Raw genomic sequence first — 21607 nt, forward strand, 5'->3', positions numbered from 1 at the left:
AATATAACAATAGTTTTTTCAGAATTTACTCTTTGAAATGAATATTAAATTGCCATTTCATTTTTTTTCATTTCTATCTATTTTTACTAAATAATATACGTCATTTTTGCTAGCCCCCCCCCACACCTTATTCTTTAAAGTCAAAATTTATTTAAAAAAAAACTGTAAGCAAAAATTTGGTAGGTATTAAACATTAGCCTTTTATTTCCGGCTAGCTTATAGATAAATTACAGATAAATAGAAGACTTATCAGACTTACAAAGGTTAACTAATTTCTTATTATTGCTGATACCCTAATCATCTACAATAACTAGGGTGCAATAAGAAAATTGTTTAAATAAATTTTTAAAAATGCATGTATATCAGAACTCTATCTCTCTTTTGAATCTTTATAATCAATAATAAATGGACAACTATTTTTTGTGTATGCACCGTAAATTCACCATGTTTTTTTCCTCTATAATAATTTTTAATAAATTACATGTGGGCAAGGCGGTAAATTGCTAGATTAACACGTAATAGTTGACTTTCAATGAATTAAATTATGAAGAATAAATAAATTAATGGGTAAATATAGGTAGAATATGAATTTTAACTTAAAAATTAAAGTATTTATACATTTATATTTAAAAATATGAATAAATTTATTTAAATGCTATGTTGTTAATGAATATTAAATTTATTAGCAATAAAGGGATAAATTTGTAATGGAAAATTTCAAAAATAATATTGGCAATATGCAACAATTCTCTTATTAAATTATTCCTAATAAAGTTAGCGCAATTAATTTCAAATTTATGAACCAATATGGAGCATGAATAAAGTTTGTATATTTTTCTTTTAAAAAAAGTTGTAGTAAATCATTCAATTAATCGATTATCATGTTTTTCTCTTCATCTTCAAATTCATCAAAAACTTTATAAGTATGTCTCTTTTTCCAATTACAATAGTTGCACCTGTTAAAGATATTGGTTTTAACGAACTTTTTATTATTATTGTTATTGCCACCGGAAATAATTTGATCTTCAAGGATGAATTCGCAAGTAATGCCCGGAATAAAGTGGGTATTACATCTTTTACACCACAATCTCCTAGAATCTGGATCAATTCTAGCTAGTTTTTTCCTAGAAATTTCTCTTGCTAGACTATAGCAATACCTAGAAAGCTCATTTGAAACTAATGCATATTGTTGGCTAACTTGAAGAAGAAAATTCATTCTATGATAAGCAGGTGCCACGGACATGCCTTCTTTCTTTTTCTCAGAATCTGGCTGAGAATTCTGCTCCATAATTACTATCTATCAACTATAATAATTCTTATTACCAAATAATAATTAAATTAACTCATTAAAATAAACATGTAAACTAATCAATCAAATATAACCCTTTCTACCATTATTAGATTTGTAAATCTGTTTATTTAATAGTCTCACACAATTCTGATTTTTTTTCTTTTACATATTATTTTCTCTTGACCTATTTAACAAGATTTTCTTTATTTTTAGTTAAGTACTGATTATTTAATACTTGCCCGCCTAACAGTTTTTTTTCTAATTATTTAATATTTTATTTACATTTAACTTTATATTTTAATATTTTTAGTTGCTTGATTTTTTTCACTAGTTACTATTATAAATACTTATCTTCATGTCTTTTCTTTAATCAATATACAATCATTTTTTTTTCTATATCTGGAGTGTCTTGTCTTTTGGCTGGAGTTAATAATTTATATATCGTATTAATGATATATTGAATAAAAATCTATTAAAAATTGCAGAGAATTAATTTATTCAAGTCAAGTCAAATTTAGAAAAAAAAATATACTAAACATATTTTGTTAATTTATGCGTGCAATTTTTATCCTCGAAATTACCGTCGACTTTTCTAAACTTGTTTAACTTTGGCGTAAACTTATTAAAAAATAATCCTTTAAGACTCTAAAAGAGAAAAAGGGTTCATAAATATATATATTTATATTTATATTAGCAAATGTTAATAATATAATAATACTTAATATACATCTTTATATGTATATTTATGTGTATTACATTTATGAAATATCTACTTAATAAATATATGCATAGTTCAATAAGGAAATATTTGATGCAAAGTTAATCGAATTTTATGCTCGGCTTTTAAAAAAACATTGAAATTTCCTCTCTATTATTGTGAGAGAGAGAGAGAGAAAAAAAAAAGAGAATTGTGAATATTACGAACCATATTCACTCCTTTATTTGTATTGTATATTGCAATGCTAAGAGGTGGCTCTAATAGTGTAAATTTTAACTATGTTGCAATTAAGACAGCTTATCGATAAAAGAATACTAATAAAGAAATGTGTTCCGATTTGTCAAAGACTTTTCTATAGTGATACTGTACATGATCATTTTAGAAATCCAAGAAATGTGGGGAGTCTCCCCAGTGATGACAAAAACGTCGGAACGGCAGTTGTTGGCAAGGCTTCATGTGGAGATGTCGTCAAATTACAAGTAGATATTAGGGATGGAATTATTAAAGATGCAAAGTTTAAAACCTTTGGATGTGGTTCTGCTATTGCCAGTACATCTTATGCTACTGAATTAATCATTGGTAAAACTACGGAAGAAGCTTTGAAGATCAACAACAAAACAATTGCAGATCACTTAAACTTACCTCCAATTAAATTGCATTGCTCTTTGTTAGCTGAAGATGCTATTAAACATGCAATTAAGAATTATCAAGACAAACAGCTCAAATCATGAACAGCATTTTTTTTATACTATATGTATATATATGTATGCATATAATCCAACCTGAAACTATTTGGTTACCAACTCGTCTATATAAAAAAAGAGAAAATTGAAGCTCATATTGATTTAAACAGAGTTAAATATAATTTTTCAATGCCAAACACTTGATAAATATGACTATATTTAATATATTAATATTATTCAGCACAAGAATATGATTTTTAAGTTCCGTTCTCACATAAGATTGATTCAGCAGTCCTTTTACTGCATATTTGATCTTAATCTGTGTGATCTATTCTAATGAATCATCTTATCTCCCTTTTTATTAAGTACTATTACTTAATGAATAGAACTTCAATTCTGTTCACTAAGAGGGAGATATTACTTTTATTTATTTATGCCTGCCATTAAACTAGGTTTTAATTTCCTTATATTGCAAACCCCTTAAATGCCTCTGTTTCTTATCTAGACACTTATACTAAGGATTCTCGGTAGGCTTTTCTTAAGAAAAAAGACGAAAAGAAAGGGAATGAAGTCACTGTGAAAAGTAATTGCAACAAAAACTTCTAATTTAGCTCCAAGTAGCAAATTGAAGCTAAAATTACGAGACGATGGTTCCCGCCAAAACACGTAATTAAATGTTAAAAATGACATTCGATATTAATTTACCTCGAATCCGATTTAATTCTAATATTTTTTTTATTGAAGTTCTGAGAATCATTATCACTACCGTTTTCGGAATTTGAATTCATAAAAGTTGATAATACTACACTTTGGAAACAATTAAATATATTTATATAAGATGAAAATTGAGTAACCATTACTTGGGCGTTGAACAAAGAAATTTGTGTGAACTACTTACTTCAAATATTCCATAGTCTACATCTGTTGAATTCGAATTTTTATGTTCAGCCCCAAGTAAATTTTCTGAATAGTTCTCATTATTTTCGTTCTCCTCCTCCTGAAGAATCTGCTTAAGTCTTTGCCTTTGGCTTCTTAGTAAAGGAGACATTCTGGGAGGTATCAACCTCTCTGAACTATCACTAAAAGTTTTACCACGCAAATAATTTGGAGTAATTTCTTGAGAAGAAACATTTCCAGTATTTAGATCGGAAAAATTATTTGTGAGAGTTGTCTTCTGTGAAAGATTGGTATTGCTTGTAACTATTACACTACTATTTGGAGGATCTGCTTCTTTCTTTGAACTTGATTCAGCTGTTTCTGTAATTCCAACAATAAATTTTCTTCTGATAGTATTGTTTGGGCTTATTCTATAGCTTGGTGATGTAAAGAGTATCTCTCCATCGCTCTGGCTTAGAGAATAAAGCTCATATTCTTCTGAAGGAGGAGTCTCCAAATTCTTTTCTTTTTCTGGCTCTGTTGGTAAAGCCTCCTTCATGGAGTATGAAACTGAGTCTGGCTTGTAAACATTGCTAAAGTCTTTATTCTCTATAATGATATGGTTTGTTTTATTAACAGAAGTTGAACTACTATTGATCGGAGTAAGGCCGTATTCCTCTTCTTTCTGTTTCTTTTTAATCTTATCCGAACTTAAACCAAAACTACTAGATTCACGTTGCTTCCCTAAATAGCTTAAATTCTCTCTCGACCCACGTACTGGGCAACTGTTTCTACCTGCCTGAGATCCATTCCTTGCCTTTCTTTTAGATGACACAGAACTTGGGTTCGAATTTGCGTTACGACCAAAAGATGTGTTTTTCTCCTCTTCTAAAATTCTCATATTTAAAATATGTTCCATTCTCTTTATTTCACGTAGTCTAGTATCCAATTCTTCGTTCTTATATTTGATTTTCTCTTCTCTACTTTGTAGAATCTCTTCCTGTCTCAATTTTTCTTGTCTTAAAGCCTCTTTAGTATGCTCTAAAGCCCTTCTTTCCCAATCAAGTTCCATTGATTTAAACTCTAACTCAATAATTTCTGGGTCTCCATCAAAGTTACAACCAAATCCTGAACTTCCTGCGATAACTTCTCCATTTATAATAAATATAGGATATCCGCAATTACATCTTCCAGTTGACTTGCCAAATTTTTCAGCTTGAATCTTCTTTGAATACTCTAAAAAGTCTGATTCATTTTTTTTGACCTTTAGCAAATAGTTTCTAAGTAATTCTAATTTGCTAAAAATATCCATATTTTGATCAGGGTCTGATGACTCTAATTCAAACTCACTTATTATTGAGTCTAAACTTTCAGTCATTTTTTTTTCTTTAAGCTTTAAGCTCTCCATAGCAGAATTAAATATCTTCTCAGTCTTTGCATTCACTACTCTTAAATACTCATTGTTTTTTTTTTCTTGTTCCAACACCCTCAAAGACTCTGCTAAATTTGACTCTCTCTTCTTCAAATTTAACTCATTCTCCTTAAGTTCCAATAATGAAGCTCTTATCTCATTTTCTCTCTTATTTAGTGTACGCCTTAATATTTCAACTCCCGTCTCAATTGCCCTTTCATATCTTAAACTTTTTGGCCTGGACATATCTTTCCATTGAAATTTCAAATTTTTTGTTAATAATCTCCTTTTGCATGCAAACTTAATTATTATAAACCCCACAAATGTTTGTTTATAGTGTGGATGAATATTTCAAAAAATTCAATTCACTCAACTTATCTGAATTTCATAAAAAGTATCCAATTATTCAAAATTTTGGCTAGTTTAAATTGGTATATGACACAAAGAATAATTATATAGAATTAATACCTCTTCAAATTCCTCTTTATTCCCTCACTTGTATTAAGGAAATTTATTTTCCTACAAAATTCTTATAAAAATAATATTATTATTAATATTATATTTATATATAATTTTAATATGAGAATGTATTTATAAGTTGGATTTATCACGTTTATTACTCAAGTCACATGTGTTGACTAATTATTAACTTATTTACTAATGGTAGCTTTGAAATTAAAAAATGAAAGATAAACTTTTGAAAAATATTAATATAATCCAATGGCCAACAAACCAAAATTCTTTAACTATGATTTGGAAAGAAATGTATTCAATTTAAATATGAGAAATAGGAAAAATGAAATATTGATTTTATTCTCTCAAGTCCTTTCAACCTTTTTTCGTTTCTCTATTAGAGCTTTTTGCCTTTTCACAATATTCCCCCCACACCCCACTATACCCACACACTACAAATATTGTTTATTAAGTACCAATCTAAAATTACAAACAATTTATTTATAAAATTCTCGTATTAAATTACCACTTAATCATTCTCATCATACAGCTTTATCTATAATTTGTGCACCAAGTTTGTTCACCTATATTACTCTATTTCAAACAAACATCCCTCTTGTTTGTTTCTTAAATATTAAAAAAAAAGCATATTAAATTTCCCGCGCTAAAATAACGTTATAATGTGACTAATTAGGAATAAAATGTAAATTAAAAATAATGAATCGATAGATCCAACGCTTACAGAGGAATGGTAAATGCATATAGAGACTCAATTATTTTTTAATGATCTTGAATATTCTAATTAGGTAATTTTGAGTCAAAACTTATACAAATTATATCATTTAGAAAACTATTTGCGACAGATTAATGTAACCACTCACCCCCCAAGATTCCCGCTCAAAATAATTTAACCCGACAAGAAGAAGCATTCCCAAGTCTCAAAAATGACTGCAAACCAAAGAATGAGGAAAAATGAGCAAGAAGAGACACTCGAAAGCGACACAAGATCGAATCTTGGGAGCAGGTACGACGCATGGGTAATAAATCCAAAAACTATCGAAAAAAAAATTAATAAAAGTCCTGATAAACGAGTACTTATAGGATCAAGTCCTTGCGATCGTACAAAGCAAGACCGCAACTCAAGTAGTAGCAATACTAACAGTCACTGCGCAAGTAACTCGACGCTAAACCCCAGAATAAAACACCAAGGCCCAACAGTATGTGCGATTGAAAACGCAGAAATACAAACAAACCAAAATGCCTCCGAAGCTTGCAATTTTGATAAGAAGGCATGGAGCATTGCTCATCTGCCACTTAAAACCATGGGTATGACGTTTTTCATGCTATATATGAGCGGTAATAACGCCGGAATTTTCAGCATACTTGTCGTTAGCTATGCTCTCGTTAATGCAGTAAAGATATTAATCCAAGCAAACAAGAACTTTCTTGAAATCGAGCGCGCAGCAAGAAAGCCGTTCAACATCCAAAAAGTGGTATATTGCCTATACTCACTCCTTGGAATCGCCTTCATCCTCTTCAAGCTGGGCACTATGGGACTCATTCCTGTCAACCGCGGAGACTTCTTTTCGGACACACCACCTCACGCCTTTCCATTGTACGCCATTGGTACATGAGAAAAATTCACAACCCGACAAAAAAATGAAACTTAGAAAAAATTTCAAGCTCGCTTAAATAAAAAATTAGTCTTTTCTGTTATTAATCCTCACTCGATCTAGCTCAAACATTAAAATCTTCATCACGCAAGGCAAACTAAGTAGCCAAATAATCTTCTAAGTAATCCTTCGAATTGTCTCGCCAAATTGCTTACTCTATTTTGCTTATAAGTTTACGATAATCAACTCATTCATACGAAAAAAACCTGCGGAACCCGTGGGAAAATTCTGGAAATTAAAAATTAATTATTCTTCAGCATTGTAAAAACTGGCGTCCTGATTCAATGTAATAAACAAAACCCTTAATGCGAATTCGCACGAAAGATTTCCATTGCAATTACTCTTAAAACTCTTAAACTTTTAAAATTTAATTGAAAAAAATTTACAACACGAATAAGGCTGCAAAGATTGCAAAAACGGAAGGAACGATGTATCTGAGTCCAAAAGCAGAGGAACCAGCATCCTTCAAAAGAACTGTGTTGTCCTTATCAACCAAGTCTCCGTTCTCATTCAACCTGTAGACACCATTGGTAGTGCCGCTGTTTGCGCCGGTATAGAAAGGTTTATCGTCTGCAACCAAACTGTACTTGTCTCTTTTAGATGCATCTTCGACGTTTGGTACAGCCACTTCAATTCTTTTACCACCATCAAGGGTAAAGGCAAACAAATCGACGGTTGCAGCAGCTTCACTGGTTTCCTCTGAGAGTGATCTTCTTGATCTTGATGAAGCCTGACCCGCAGATCCGCCATTTTCAGTTGGACTACTTGAATTAGCAGAGAGAGTGCTGAAATCCTGACCGTTAACCTTGATTTTAACTGTATTATCACTCTTTTCAAAGGTTACAGATGTAACTTCACCAGAGATATATCTTGGTGCGGGATCTGTTTGGTCTTTTATAGGTGCATAGACGATAGTGTAGGCACCACACTTCAATGTCGCAGCTGGGGTACCTTCTCCGAACCACATTACAAATGAAGTGCCGCATTCTTCTTTTGGAGTAGCTTCTATGGTTTCGGTAGTTGCGCCTTCACTTTGAGCTGGAGTAGTGGGTTGGGAAGCAGCACTAGTTTGGCCATCGTCTTCACTACCTTCCTCTTCAGAACCCTGGCTACCAGAAGCTTCAGTACCACTAGAATCTTGACTGCCTTCTGCGTCTTCTCCAGTTCTTGCCTTATTTGCTGGTGCGACGGTTGATGTTGATGATGATGATGATGATGATGATGATGATGATGACGATGACGATGATGAGCCCTCAACAGGAACATCCTTTAAAGTTCCTCTGAGTGGAACGGCTGGGGCTGAGAATACAGCGGAGACTATAACGGAGAGTAATACGATAATGAGCGACAATCTCATCTTCCTTTGTCCTTAGTTGCCTACTTATTAAAGACTGACTAATTATCACCTATAGAAGGGTCGAGCCGAATGTATAAAAATTTGTTATCAATTTTTACTTGACGACGCTACAGATGTGTGGGTAAAATGTGGTTAATTGCTTTTTTATGTGGATACACCCAGTCCACGTATTTTTGCATGCATGTGAAGACGATAAGCATTTCATACGTACGAGTCTACTCTTAAAAATTTATATTAATTTAATTTCAAGGTTGACTTTATATTGAGTCCTATTCTTTGTATTGAATTCGAAAAACCACTTTTTTATTTTATAGAACGTAATACAAAATTTTTTTTTCAATTTTTTTGCGCGAAAGTTTAATTTATTTAAGACATAAAATTATATCTCAATCGTATAATGCACAAATATTGGTTCTTTTACATGTTCTTTTATTTTTATTCTAATGTATAATTGTTGTTGAGCACTCAAGCCTACGAAAATGAGATATTAACTCCAAAGTTATCATCGTTCTTATTTTTTTTTTGAAATGTGGTTAATTAGATTTTCTATTCCAATAGCACTAAAGGTGATTTTTTTTTTCCGAATACCGAGTAATTCGTGCCAGCATTTTGACGAGGCGAATGCATTTATTACTATCCCTCTAATACAAGGTTTTTTTGATTTGAATTTTAATTTCTGAGTGCAGTGGATTTGTTCTGAATGGGAAAAAAAAGGTCTAAGCTCCTAAGCACTAAATTGCGACTTTTCGTTTTTTTTAATATTTTGGGTAACTGATTACGATATGCATTTTTACTTTAGACGTTGTTCTGAATAATATCTACTCTAACTATTACTCTAGAAGTGAAATATATACAACAAATAGTAAGTTTGTTATCTTCGTATTCTTCGTGAAAAAAGTAATAAAAATTTGAAATAATTTTAATCTTTGAAGAAAAACTTCAAATAAGAATTTCCTAAAAATTAATAATTCATGTTTACAGCAAATTGATACTTATTCACTATTACAAAAATCTGAATCTAACGCTTTTATTATTTTTTTTAGAAGAAAAATTTATTTTTCGAAATTTGAATAAGCAGAAATTTTAGAAATTAAATGTGTGCTTAAATAAAATCATAAGTGTTGTATTCACTTTTGTTAGCAACAATACTTGTTTCTATTTTAAATTATATTTTCCAAAAGGAAATTTTTTTCTTTTTTTTCTGGTAAAATTATTCACATTTTCCTTGCTTCCGCCTGCCTTCCAAGATCATTCGATAATCTCAAATTCGAACTTAAAAAAAAAGATCAAATATCGAGAAATGCATTAAGACATTACTGCAGATCAATATTCGGACTTTCTTATAACTATTAACAATCATTATTGTTTCTTGAAATCATTCATATTTATCGTTGTTAGATCAATTACTTTCACAATCAACTTTAAACAGAGGAAGAATGAGAATGAGATATTATAATGCAGACATCCTATGAAATTTTACCGTCAACTGTTCCGAATCTCATGTCCGATATTCCATAGAACAAATCAACATAGAAAAAGCACACAAACACGATTTAAAAACACACGCGCAAAACATGAATAAACATAGAAAGTAGTTTCAAGAACAAAGTAGAAGAGAAAGATGTCCCCAGAATAAATTAGTTAAAGTAGAATAGGAATTGTGTATAGGTAAGTTGAACAATTCTAACCAAGTCGAGAATTCAATGAATAAACACTCAACATTACATTATTAACTGATCGCTTATTTGCAGGTTAGACTAGTGTTCTTTTCTTCCTTTTTAAATTCTTAGAGAAGTAATCACTAGATGTTTCTACAAATTATTGCAATACCCCAAACAATGGCCCAGATCCATCCAACAAATGGCAATAATAATTGGAGAACCCCAGTGATAATGTCTGAAGCGTCATTATTTAGTATTCCAATAATAATCATCCCCAAACCAAAAATAATTATGTTCAATACTCCAAATAATACGTATTTGCCTTTATCATGGGGTGAGGCTGTTGGTGTAGAAAACTTCTTGAGTCTTTCCCAAACTACTCTCAATGCATTTGACATTCTTGATCTTTAACCTGAAATAATAACAATATTAATAGTTTTTGGTGATTCTAATAATTTTAAAACTGGGCATTAATATCCTCATTGTGAGGGGTTATTGGGTAGTAATTCTTTTATTTAAAAACCGAGTGGATATTCCCGCCTAATTTTGTGTGGAAATTTATCGTTACTTTCGAACGCATTCTTTTTATCTTGGCTAGCATATGAACAAATTATATGGAAAAATGCAACTAACTTAACGTATAGAATTAAATAGATGAAAATGATAAATATACACTAAAGAGTTTTTATGTTATAATCTAAATGGGGACATCTTTCTCAGCACATAAATCCATATAAAAAAAAAATCGAGTTAATTTATCCGAGTTGTCAATTAAAAAATTTTGTAATTATGTTATATAATCTTAAATGCATTACATTAAAATTCAAGAATTAAACTTAAACATTTAAAAATTAGTTTATGAATTTGCCTCTGGTCAACCTGCATTCTGATGGTTTTTTTGTATTATGGCTGCCTTCTGGATTAATCTTAACCTTTTCTATTATTTTCTTGTGCGCATGTCTTACAGAGACTTTTTCAAACATATCCTCTCTAAAATGGTCTGAAACTGGTTTAAATCTATCTGAATTATTTTTTATTGAAGTTCCGAACATATGTGGCCCATCCGATCCGCTACAAAGAGTTTGTTGTTGAATATAATTAGGAGTTCTATAATCTGGAGCGTTTAACATATTCATTCTGTAATCAGGTGTTTTTTGATTTTTTGAAAGAAGGTAAGGAGTTTTTTCAGGATCACTATTTGTACTATCAGAAGGTGTACTTGTAGAAGCAAAGTCATCATCAAGTGAAGTTGTCTTGTTTAAACCGGTAAGCACCTGTTTTTTTTCAAAAACGGGTTTAGGGGTGGTATCTTCATTATGTTGCATACCACTCAATTCATCAAAGGAGCTGGACATTTTTATATTAACTTTATTTTTTAGGATTGTGTTTTTCAAGTCAAGAAACTTTGAGGCTGCAGCGCTGACACTTACTTCACTTCCGTTAACGGCATTAGAAACCACTTCGTAGATAGAATTTAGTCCATTTATTAGCCTCTCAGATAGTTGAACATAATCCTCTTTTTTTCTTAATTCACTTTCTTTTGACTTTCTTGAGCCTAAAACTGAGCCTTGGGAACTTTGTTTCTCTTTATGAGATATATGTATCAATCCCGGATTAGTTCCTTGTCTTGCAAACTTGGCCCCACCTCCAAATAATGACCCATCGAATTTAGTTGTTCTTGCTCCACTGACAACTCCTCTTGAAAAAATATCCTTTTTTCTCGACTCATACTCTGCTTGGCTACGTTTTAGAGGATCTGTTAATATATCATAAGCTTCAACTATATCTTTAAATTTCGCCTCACACATCTGTCTATCATTTCCCATGTTTTTATCTGGGTGCCATTTTATCGCTAATTTATGATAAGCCTTCTTAATTTCCCCATCATTATTTAAATTGGATATCTTAAGATTCAAAATTTCACAGCATTCTTTTATTGACTTTTTGGGAGCATTCATCATTGAAATTTTGCCAAAAAATTGAAATTAATTTATGCTCTTAAATTCTGAGCTAATTGTGGTCTTAATTATATGAAGAAAAATACTCAAATTTCAAGGCATTTGTATGAATTTTCTTAAATCTATATTCTAACTTTCTTCCCTGCTATTATTCCCTAACTCAAGGCCACTCACTTATTTTTTTCTTATTAAATATATTATTATCGAATTTAGACGTGTGAGCACGTACATGTAATTTGGGTGTGTGTAATATCTACACAATGAACAAAAAAAAAAGAAATTGATAATCAAAGCTACACAAAACTAAAAACTTAAGAATTTAATTACTATGTTATATTCATAAGAAATCACATCATTAATTCACATTTAAAGTGAAAATTCTCTAATTTTTTTTTTTTTATTAGTTTTTTTTTTTTTTTAATTTAAAGTTGAGCGATGAGGGGTTGTAGAAAAGACGAAAAACCATGCTAATATAACTGTGATATTAAATTCGCTCGCTTGTAATATCTTTTATAAGATTTGTCTCTAATACTCGAAAAAAAAATAGTTTTTAAGAAAGGTACCCATGTTTGTATTTAGCACTGGTCCAAGCCAAAAGTGAGAATAACCATATTTAAAAGTTATATAGTATCAACATAAACAATAATACTCTAATCATGTCGAAAATTCTTTGCAATGTGTTGTTATTGTTATTTATCTTCTTCTCATATTGTATGTGTGGGGATATGATTTCAGCAATAATTGAAAGTGCTAGTTCAAATTTACAAAATGCTCCAACTTTAAGAAAAGATGTTGAGCTTGATATCAAAAACAACAAGCCAAAGAACTTTAAACAAGGTAACAAGAGATGGTTTAAAGCAAAGAAAGATCTAATGAAATTCACTCCACAGAAAGGGATTGAGCTCGGGAAAAAGATCGCTCGTAATGCTTCTATTGGAGTTATTTGGATTTACGAGCCAGGACTTTTATTAGCAGAGGAATTAGTATCCCCTTGCTTTGGTATAATAAGTTATTACCCAAATATGCAAATTACTGTAATGAAAGGAGAAAGATTCTTAGGTATTATTTGTGATGCTAGAGACTATAAGCCAATTAATACTGATAGATTTAAATGGTATGTAGCTATAGGAAATGATCTCAGTTTTACTGCAAGATATTATGTTAAAGAGGGGATGTATATAAAGGAGGGTCAGGAACTTGGTCATCTTTCCAGGCCAGCTAGATCAGTTGGAAGAGTTGCAATAAAATCTAGGGCAAGATGTTCTGGAATAATTGTATTATGCAAAACTGGTCCATTGGAAACTGGAGAAGAGTTCCTAAGAATATCATGTGATGCTGCTACAGGCACTGCTGATGTTAACAATAGTCTAGTTGATAAATCTCATACATCTCTTCTTGATCAATCAGATATGGGAAAAAGTATTCCAAAGCTTAGAGGTCTTGCTCAGATTTCTCCAGAACAGGCTGATTATGATGGTAAACAGTTTAAACTTCCTCAAATAATGAATTCTGCAGAAGAATCAAATATTATAGGAGACGATGACGGAAAATCTGAGTCTGAAGAGGAAGAAGAGTTTGGTAATAATAAAGATACTAGAAATATCCAAAGTACTAAGAAAGAAGAAAAGATTAAAATTCCTTTAGATAGCTCAGACACTCTTGATGAAAGCACTCCCTCATCTAACTCTGACTTGAATATCATCAACAAAGCAATTCAACCACCGCCTGAAGCCAAGAAAGGTAAGAACTTTTTTGATTTCGAGTTTGAGGAAGAAGATGATGGAGTCAATGACGAAACTGAATATAAAAAAGTGATTCAAGAATTAGGAAATAATGAAGAAGATGAAAAGAATACTGAAAAGGAAAAATTAGAAAAAGAAAAATTAGAAAAAGAACAATTAGAAAAAGAAAAATTAGAAAGAGAAAGAATAGAAAAAGAAAGATTAGAAAAGGAAAAAATCGAAAAAGAAATACTTGAAAAGGAAAGATTAGAAAAAGAAAGGTTAGAAAAAGAAAGATTGATGAAAGCAGATGCAAAGAAGAAAGAAGTGGATGTATCTTCATCAATCCCAGGATCTACTGATTATCATGTCATATTACAGACTCACAGGAATGCAAACGAAAACTTTAAAAAACACCCAGAAAAGAAAGTAGAAAGAAAACATAACGAAATTGGTTCTGTCAAAACTGGAGGCGTAATAGATTTAGATGGCTTGAGTTCTAGTATAGTAAGCGAAGCTGAAATCAGTATTTTGGACTAGATGTTAATAAACTGAACTAATGGATATAAAAATCACAATATATCTACAAATAGCTAGATACTGCTCGAAATGAAAAAAAAAATATATATATATATATTCTTAAATTATACTGGAAGTTAGTTCTCCAGTGTTTAAATAATATTTCTTCCTTATGAAATAAGTCATAATTCTCTGTTTGAGGAATAATTTAATAAATAATAAAAAAAATATATATTATTAACTTCATGTAGTAGCAGACTTAACGTATTATTTATTATTCCTTATTCTCCATTCGATCGTACTGGCTAACTTTTTCTGGCCTTGTATTTGAATCCTTTTCGTGAAAGAGAGCATCATCGCAAGCCTTTATTAACAAACTCCTTATTGGACGATACCTTTCAGTACTGTCATAATAAGTTTCTGCTTTAAGCTTGAAAAATGTTATAAGAGCTTCTGCACATTCTATAATTGATTGTTTCCCGAGTATTATATCACAATAGTCTGATAAACTAATCCTCTGTGTAATATGTTTGATTTGAGGAATATTGTCAACAGAAGTTTTTAATTGAATAGCTTTTTCCCTAAGATTTTGTGGTAATAAGCTACATATGCCACTTCTGGTTCTAAGTAATCTAACAAACTCCCTTCTTTCTTTAGTTGGCTCAGTTTTGATAGGCTTTTTTGCTGACCTTAATACAGAATATTGAGAATAGGCTCTGTCATTGTAAACATCCCAGCGTCCAGTACTATATCCCGCTTCCTTACAAATTTGACGAAATTTTTGTCTAAACATCTTATAAAAAAGACTCCATTGGCCATGGAATCTTGCCATTAGATCAACAAAAATCCTCTCACAATCCCCTTCTCCACGATAAGTATTTAATAAATAAATCCCCTCGCAAATATGTTGTTGGGTCCATCCACTACCTGCTCTACTTCCAGAATATCCCTGATTACTAGAAGATCCATCTAATCCAATTCCTCCAAGTACACTAACTAAGTCCGATTGTATCATTCTATATATATTATTAACTTTTGTCATAATTTCAGGTTCTCTTGTGGCAATAATTTTACACCAATTAACATTTCCTCTCTCATTTTGATGAGCTTTTGGCAATCCTCTATACTTTGATCCAGAAAGTCGCCTAATTGTATTAAACTGATGTTCTGGTTTCATTGTAGGAATAGGAATTGAAAATATGAGCTCTTCTGAAGGATGTACGTACATTTCAAGTTCCTCTTCTCTAATTGAAGGTCCAGGTTCCCCAAATTTGAAATCTGGAGCTGAAGCTTTGGCTCCCGTATCTTTCCTGGAGTCTGAAATACCAGCTCCTATCAAATCTATTTTTTCAGCTGAAGTTGGTAAACTCTCACTTTTTCTAGCAGATGTAACTTTAGCTGCATCTATAATTGAATCTTTTTCATCTTGTTTTTCTTCAGAAGCATCTAAAAGTGGCTGAAATGGTTCCGTATGTTGTGCATCAGAACCAATCTTACGTATACTGTCAATTAACTTTGCTTGATCAAGATCTTGTTCATCTCCTAGTTCTTTTTCCAAACCACTATATATATTTTCATTACCTGTTGTAAGTATTACTTCCCTCGCAAATTTCACACAAAACAGAAGTAACCAAAATATTTTAATTTCCATATTCTAAATAAGTTTGTATTGACATTGTTCAAAATTGTCTATAGAAATTTATCGTACTCCCAACGTTTTTACCTTTTTAATCCTTTTTCAAAAAATTTTACCAGACCGTTATGGCGCGCAAGCTCATAAAGATCTAGAAATAGAGAAAATGCAATGATTTCAAATTAAATAAAAAAATTTACCAACTATTCAAATGCTAGAATATCTTAGAAATAATATTCAATTCTTTAAATAGATAGCTTTGCTATGTCATTGGCTCTATTGATCTTTTTTGTTTTGGGATAATTGTGTTTCTTAATTAACTAAGTACTATAAAACTTAACAAATAATAAATAAATATATATATTTATATTTAAAAAAAAAAAAATATTAACAAACAAATCATTTACGCCTTTCCTTGTGTTAATCTCTTATTATTGCATCAATCACTCTGAAATTTTGAAGGAACCTAATTTAACTTAACAATCTCGTTTCTTGGAGATACGAACTCTTCACACGTCGTAATCTTGCATCTTACAGTTTCTAACACAAATAATCGAATAAACTTAAGCTGTTTGTGCATATATAACAATAATTGTGAATAATTTGTGTTATATTAATAAAATAAAATTTTAGAGATAAGACATAGTAATTTATATTATTTAAAAAAAAAAAAGAAAGGAAGATAAGAAACCCATATAATTGTTAAGGTTTGAAAACTTTATTTATTTTCAAACTACCACTCAAAATAAAACTTAACATTAACCTCCAAAAATAATTCTAAATTCATTAAATTATTGAATCAATAATAATAAAAATTGCCATTAAACCTGTCTCCCATTTTTCCCGCCACCTGTTTGTAAAAAATGACATGACCAATTCGTCAAGTAAGTCTGGATAAACATTACTCTCATAACCTTAAATTACTTAAATAGTAGATTCCCTGTACAAAATCAACAGAAAGGGAATAAATTCAGATGAGATTTATACCATTCTCCATTATATGGCTATTCTACCTATTTTTTGGGCCATGTTTAGGTTTAAGAGCAAATACTACTCATAAGTTAGCAATAGATCAATTCCTTGGAGATCTAAGTTCTGAAAACCTTCAAATTTTAGAATATGACTTTATTTTTAGTAAATTAAAAGACATTAATGGAGATGTCAATGATTTACTAAAATCAATGTCTCAAAAAGAAAATTTGAAATATACTCTTCAAAAATATAAGACAAAGATTAAGAATATTGCAGAAGCTTTGTCTATTGAGATAAAAGACTCTTTAGATTCCCACTTAAATTTATTAGATAATTTGAATAATAAATTTCAGGAAATTAATATTGAAATTGTTAAAAAAGACTTTATATCAAAACAAGATAATATTTACCAACAGAATCTATTAAATTATTTGAACAAACAATCTTTTAATAAAAGTATCCAATTCCTTGAAAAATCTGATATAGATAATAAGGAGGAGTTGATCAATCAATTAAAAAATTTACTATATTCAAGACACGAGAGTCAAAATGGTATTTTGGATAAAATAATCATTTTACATAAACTTGCTATTGAAATTGAACTCACTAAAATTGTTTATTTATACTCTAAGAATCAAACAGAATCGCGTGAATTTGAAAGCAAACTACAGAAATTTGTGAAAATGTTGCATTTATTGGCAAATTTTGAGCTATTTCTAAATGGATGCTTTAATTCTCCTTATGAAATCTCCATTACCAAAATTATTAATTTAAGCCAAAATTATGAAACAACAAGTTCTACAGATACTAGATTTGTTATTTATCCAAATTTACTATTTGAACAAGAGATATGTGATCTTTCCATAATAAATCAAAATGAAAAGGACATTTTAAGTAAAAGTGAAAAAACTATTACACCTGTTACTAATCAACAAGAGTTTTGTACAAATTCTTATGAATCTAATGAAAATATATCATTCAACCAATCAGAGGTTTTGAATCAAGTAAAAGTCAGTAATGAAAGTTCTTTATTACTGAATGATAAAAATGATTCATTGTTTGACTTTAATTCCCTCAAAAGTGTTAAACAAAACGAAGTATTTAATCAAATTTACAATGATAATCAATTTAAAGTAGAAATCGATATAATTTCTCCCATTCTTAGTGTTGAATCAAATAAATCACCTAGAATTGGAGATTATATAATTAATAATGATTTTAATCAATATTCTGCAAACAAGTCTCACGATTCTATTAGGAATACTCGTGAGACATTTAAAATTAATGATGAAGAAGTAAAGTCACATATGAATAATATACGTATTAAACAAATGCATAAAAATACAATTATAGATAAAAGAAAAAATTACAAAGATTCAAAATTGGACTTAGCATCATTAAGAAAATGTTTTGAATATCAATATGTTTGTTTACTAGCCAGACATTTGGAAGATGACGAAATTTTGGAGCTAGACAGTTACTTATTTTCTTATGGAGTTAAATTACCTCTAGAAAAGGATTCTAATTTAATTTGGTCAATTTCAGAAAGCTTAGTTGATAATTTTGGTGCAAGAAAAAGGCTAATTGAACACGTCTCACAGAAAATTATTGATTTTACTTTGTCTATAGGCCGATTAAATACTGATCCTTTAATGAATACTGGAAATCAAAGGAATGATCAAATAGGGTTTTACAGGGAAAAACACATCGATATTCTTTCAATTTTAATTGCTTTAAGGGAATTCTTAAATTCTAAAAATTCAGAAGAAATTTCTACAGCCAGAATAAATTTTATTGATAAATTTGTACCTTTAATTAAACGTCATTCAAACAAAAAAATCAAATTTTCTAAAAATTCAGAAACAAACAAAAAAAAAAGTCAATTTGACTTATCAAGTTATCATGCCAGCAGTAGATTTATAAAACTAAGAGACTCATTCGATAATGATGGTGAATCAAAATATAATTCAGAAAATGGATTACTACCTACAAATATTAGTGAGACAATAAGTGAACCAAGTCTTTATGAGCTATGTACTAGATTTATCACAACTCTATCAATTACCAAGTCAGTTAAAAGTTTCAATGATAATTCCTATAAGTTTGCTCAAAAAGTTTGCTCAATGATTTTTGAACAACCTATTCATAATATCTTAAGTAGTCAAGATTATGCATGGCTTACTGGATTTACTTTGGTTAGAACAGTAAATTATTTAATCAAAAAACAAAATCTTCCTGAAGAAATTTTTATTGATCATGAAAATGCGCTTAGAGCTCTAAACTATTCATTCTCACAAAAAGTTTACAATTTTCATCAAGCATGTACACAATCTCTTATTTCTCAAAAAAGTACCGCTATTTATCGAAATAATATTTCATTACATTTAATTAAACCTTTGATGAAAATATCATGCGCAGAATATTTTGGAATTAGCGTATTTTTATATGAAAATTAGATAATTATATTCAATTATTATTTCGTTCTAATTATATCTAAAATAGAAATGTCGGTATTCCTTCTCTTTTCCCCTAATACTTCTTTGATTTTTAATATTCTTAATATATTGCGCCCGTTACCTAGATGGCTGGATGGCCGAGTGGACTAAGGCGCAGCATTCAGGTTGCTGTTTTCAGGGGTTCGAATCCCCTTTCAGTCACTTTTTCCTATAATAAAAAAAAAATTAAATTGGCACTGAGGATCAGTAAAAAACGGAATGAACAGAGATATGAATAATAATACTCAATTTATTTTGATAACAGATATCTAACATCTAGAGTCTATCAAAAGTAGAGTATAAACCAAGCAGACCATATGTCTGCAAACAGACAACTTTTAGAATTTCTTCATTATTCTGAAATTTATGGAAATTGTTTTCTCCAAGTAAAAGTCGTTTTACCTGGATAAAACATTGCTTTGGTCTGTCCAAAGGATTATTATTTCTATTTCTGACAATAACTTCATTAGTCTTTAATATTTTGTCGTTTTCTCCGAATGAAAAATGCTTTACAAGCAAGAAATTGAAGAAAACATTATCTCTGTAAAACATTTGTTTATTAGTATCATTAATTTCCTTCTGAATGACAATTTTTTGCACTTGTAAATCATCTTCTGAATAGAAGATGATCATAGTTACAATTTCCAATTTTAAATTGAAAATTGGACTAGTCAGTTTTGGATCTGATTTATTAATAATTAAATTTAACATAAATCTGGTAAAGTCTGATTTATAGTAGAGTCTCCTTTCTTGAATGTAATCAAATTTGGCAAAATATTGTTCAAAAACGTATTTCATTGAAGCAAAGTTAATGTAATTTCCAAAAAATGAATGTAATTTGGAAATTCCATTTTTACCATTGATTATTTCAACAACTTTCTCGAGATTATCCTCCAAAGTTGAATAAACAACCAAATATTCATAAATTGCCAAGTATAAAAGCTTTGTTTTTGTGGGAGTAAAATAACTCTTCAATTCTTTATTTTCTGTTTGAATGAACCTATATGTTAAAGTTTCTGAAATATTGTACAAGGAAATTCCAGAAATTTCATTTTTAATTTTTAAGTTAATTTGATTTTCACTTCGAGTTGACCTAAGGGACTTTGATCTTGAACGAGAACTGGTTATTTCTGAATCACTTACTTCCTTAAGACCACGCATCTCCACCTTTTTGTTGTTAATTTCCTTTTCTGTTTCTCTTAATGCTTCCTTGAGCTCAGAATTAGAAAGATTTCGTTCCTCTATAGAATCATAGCTTATAATAGACTCACTTTCATTTTTTAAGGCTTCCAATATTTCATCAAAAATTGAAGCTTTATCATTTATTTCAATTTTGAAGCTGATATTGTCATCTTTAGATTGAACAATTTCTGTGATATTAAATCCGTCCAATTTTGAAGAATTATTATTTTCAAATAATTCTTCAAAGTTATTCTGGATTTCAGCTTCTAATTCCTTAAATTTACTTTTCTTTTTTCCACAGCAAGATGATTTTTTTTCTTCAGTGTTATCCACTAATTTTTCTAATACTTCTAAATCTGTCCCATCAGGTTTTTGAAGAGGAATCTCACAGTTTTCTGAGGCTTTATTTGCATCTCCCTGATCAACATCAAATAAGAACTCTGATTCAGATTTTACTTCACTTCTTTGCATCAGTCTTCTGCTGGATGGCTGCTGCTGGAATTCGTAGCTTCCAGATTTTAATTCAATACAATTATCTTTTAAAAATGCTATATCATTGACTTTACTTTTTATGATATAATCAATAACTTCATTCTTACAAAAAAATAGCATCTTTTCTTTGTTACCCAATAAATCACCTACCAATTCTTCAATTTTCTCGTTTGCCATGATTACAATGAAGTTGAAAGTTGAGTTTTCGATAGGTAAAGGCTCGTGACCAGATTTTTCTGTTCCATTGGACACACGTTCTGTTAGTGAGACAGCTATCTTCTCATAATCATAGAAATCTTCGCCAGATATTAAACTTTTCTTGGAAATTACATTATTAATCTTATGTGCAGTAACATTTGTAAGTGATAAACTAGAAAGTACACTAAATAATAAACCCAAAATGAAAAATTTGAATACCTTAAATCTCATACCTAGAATATATTTACCGTTTAGAATAACAATTCATTAATTTATAATGATAGATATCTAAGACAACTTTGTGGGTATACCAG

At 30.1% G+C, this 21607-nt stretch overlaps 10 protein-coding genes and 1 non-coding gene across 11 annotated transcripts; 5 read left to right on the plus strand and 6 right to left on the minus strand.

Moving 5' to 3' along the window:
* Positions 1–868: 868 nt before the first annotated feature.
* Positions 869–1288, minus strand: cgd6_1040 (RNAse P Rpr2/Rpp21 subunit domain; the record flags this gene model as incomplete). Its single annotated transcript, XM_627476.1, has 1 exon — positions 869–1288. One exon carries the CDS (start codon positions 1286–1288, stop codon positions 869–871), a length of 420 nt encoding a protein of 139 aa, XP_627476.1.
* Positions 1289–2287: 999 nt separating this feature from the next.
* cgd6_1050 (IscU-like NifU protein, iron-sulfur protein) lies at positions 2288–2740 on the plus strand (the record flags this gene model as incomplete). Its single annotated transcript, XM_627477.1, has 1 exon — positions 2288–2740. The coding sequence occupies one exon, from the start codon at positions 2288–2290 to the stop codon at positions 2738–2740; it is 453 nt and encodes a 150-aa protein (XP_627477.1).
* An 808-nt stretch (positions 2741–3548) lies between these two features.
* Positions 3549–5225, minus strand: cgd6_1060 (protein with spectrin repeats, CG12008-like; the record flags this gene model as incomplete). Its single annotated transcript, XM_627478.1, has 1 exon — positions 3549–5225. The coding sequence occupies one exon, from the start codon at positions 5223–5225 to the stop codon at positions 3549–3551; it is 1677 nt and encodes a 558-aa protein (XP_627478.1).
* Positions 5226–6376: 1151 nt separating this feature from the next.
* On the plus strand, positions 6377–7066 carry cgd6_1070 (conserved hypothetical protein; the record flags this gene model as incomplete). The annotated part of the gene is made up of 1 exon (XM_627479.1): positions 6377–7066. One exon carries the CDS (start codon positions 6377–6379, stop codon positions 7064–7066), a length of 690 nt encoding a protein of 229 aa, XP_627479.1.
* Positions 7067–7487: 421 nt separating this feature from the next.
* Positions 7488–8462, minus strand: cgd6_1080 (conserved hypothetical protein; the record flags this gene model as incomplete). Its single annotated transcript, XM_627480.1, has 1 exon — positions 7488–8462. The coding sequence occupies one exon, from the start codon at positions 8460–8462 to the stop codon at positions 7488–7490; it is 975 nt and encodes a 324-aa protein (XP_627480.1).
* Positions 8463–10974: 2512 nt separating this feature from the next.
* Positions 10975–12108, minus strand: cgd6_1090 (DnaJ(hsp40)'DnaJ(hsp40)'; the record flags this gene model as incomplete). The annotated part of the gene is made up of 1 exon (XM_627481.1): positions 10975–12108. A coding segment is annotated over one exon (1134 nt), but the record flags the coding sequence as incomplete, so codon positions are not given.
* A 629-nt stretch (positions 12109–12737) lies between these two features.
* cgd6_1100 (signal peptide-containing protein) lies at positions 12738–14342 on the plus strand (the record flags this gene model as incomplete). The annotated part of the gene is made up of 1 exon (XM_627482.1): positions 12738–14342. The coding sequence occupies one exon, from the start codon at positions 12738–12740 to the stop codon at positions 14340–14342; it is 1605 nt and encodes a 534-aa protein (XP_627482.1).
* Positions 14343–14595: 253 nt separating this feature from the next.
* Positions 14596–15972, minus strand: cgd6_1110 (signal peptide-containing protein; the record flags this gene model as incomplete). The annotated part of the gene is made up of 1 exon (XM_627483.1): positions 14596–15972. One exon carries the CDS (start codon positions 15970–15972, stop codon positions 14596–14598), a length of 1377 nt encoding a protein of 458 aa, XP_627483.1.
* A 956-nt stretch (positions 15973–16928) lies between these two features.
* cgd6_1120 (hypothetical protein with signal peptide) lies at positions 16929–19382 on the plus strand (the record flags this gene model as incomplete). Its single annotated transcript, XM_627484.1, has 1 exon — positions 16929–19382. The coding sequence occupies one exon, from the start codon at positions 16929–16931 to the stop codon at positions 19380–19382; it is 2454 nt and encodes an 817-aa protein (XP_627484.1).
* Positions 19383–19509: 127 nt separating this feature from the next.
* On the plus strand, positions 19510–19583 carry cgd6_1125 (the record flags this gene model as incomplete). The annotated part of the gene is made up of 1 exon: positions 19510–19583. It is a non-coding gene; the product is annotated as a tRNA-Leu (tRNA).
* Positions 19584–19697: 114 nt separating this feature from the next.
* Positions 19698–21524, minus strand: cgd6_1130 (hypothetical protein with signal peptide; the record flags this gene model as incomplete). Its single annotated transcript, XM_627485.1, has 1 exon — positions 19698–21524. The coding sequence occupies one exon, from the start codon at positions 21522–21524 to the stop codon at positions 19698–19700; it is 1827 nt and encodes a 608-aa protein (XP_627485.1).
* Between the last annotated feature and the right edge of the window lie 83 nt (positions 21525–21607).

The sequence above is a fragment of the Cryptosporidium parvum genome, chromosome 6 (assembly GCF_000165345.1).
Source record: "Cryptosporidium parvum Iowa II chromosome 6, whole genome shotgun sequence".
NCBI classification, from domain to species: domain Eukaryota; phylum Apicomplexa; class Conoidasida; order Eucoccidiorida; family Cryptosporidiidae; genus Cryptosporidium; species Cryptosporidium parvum.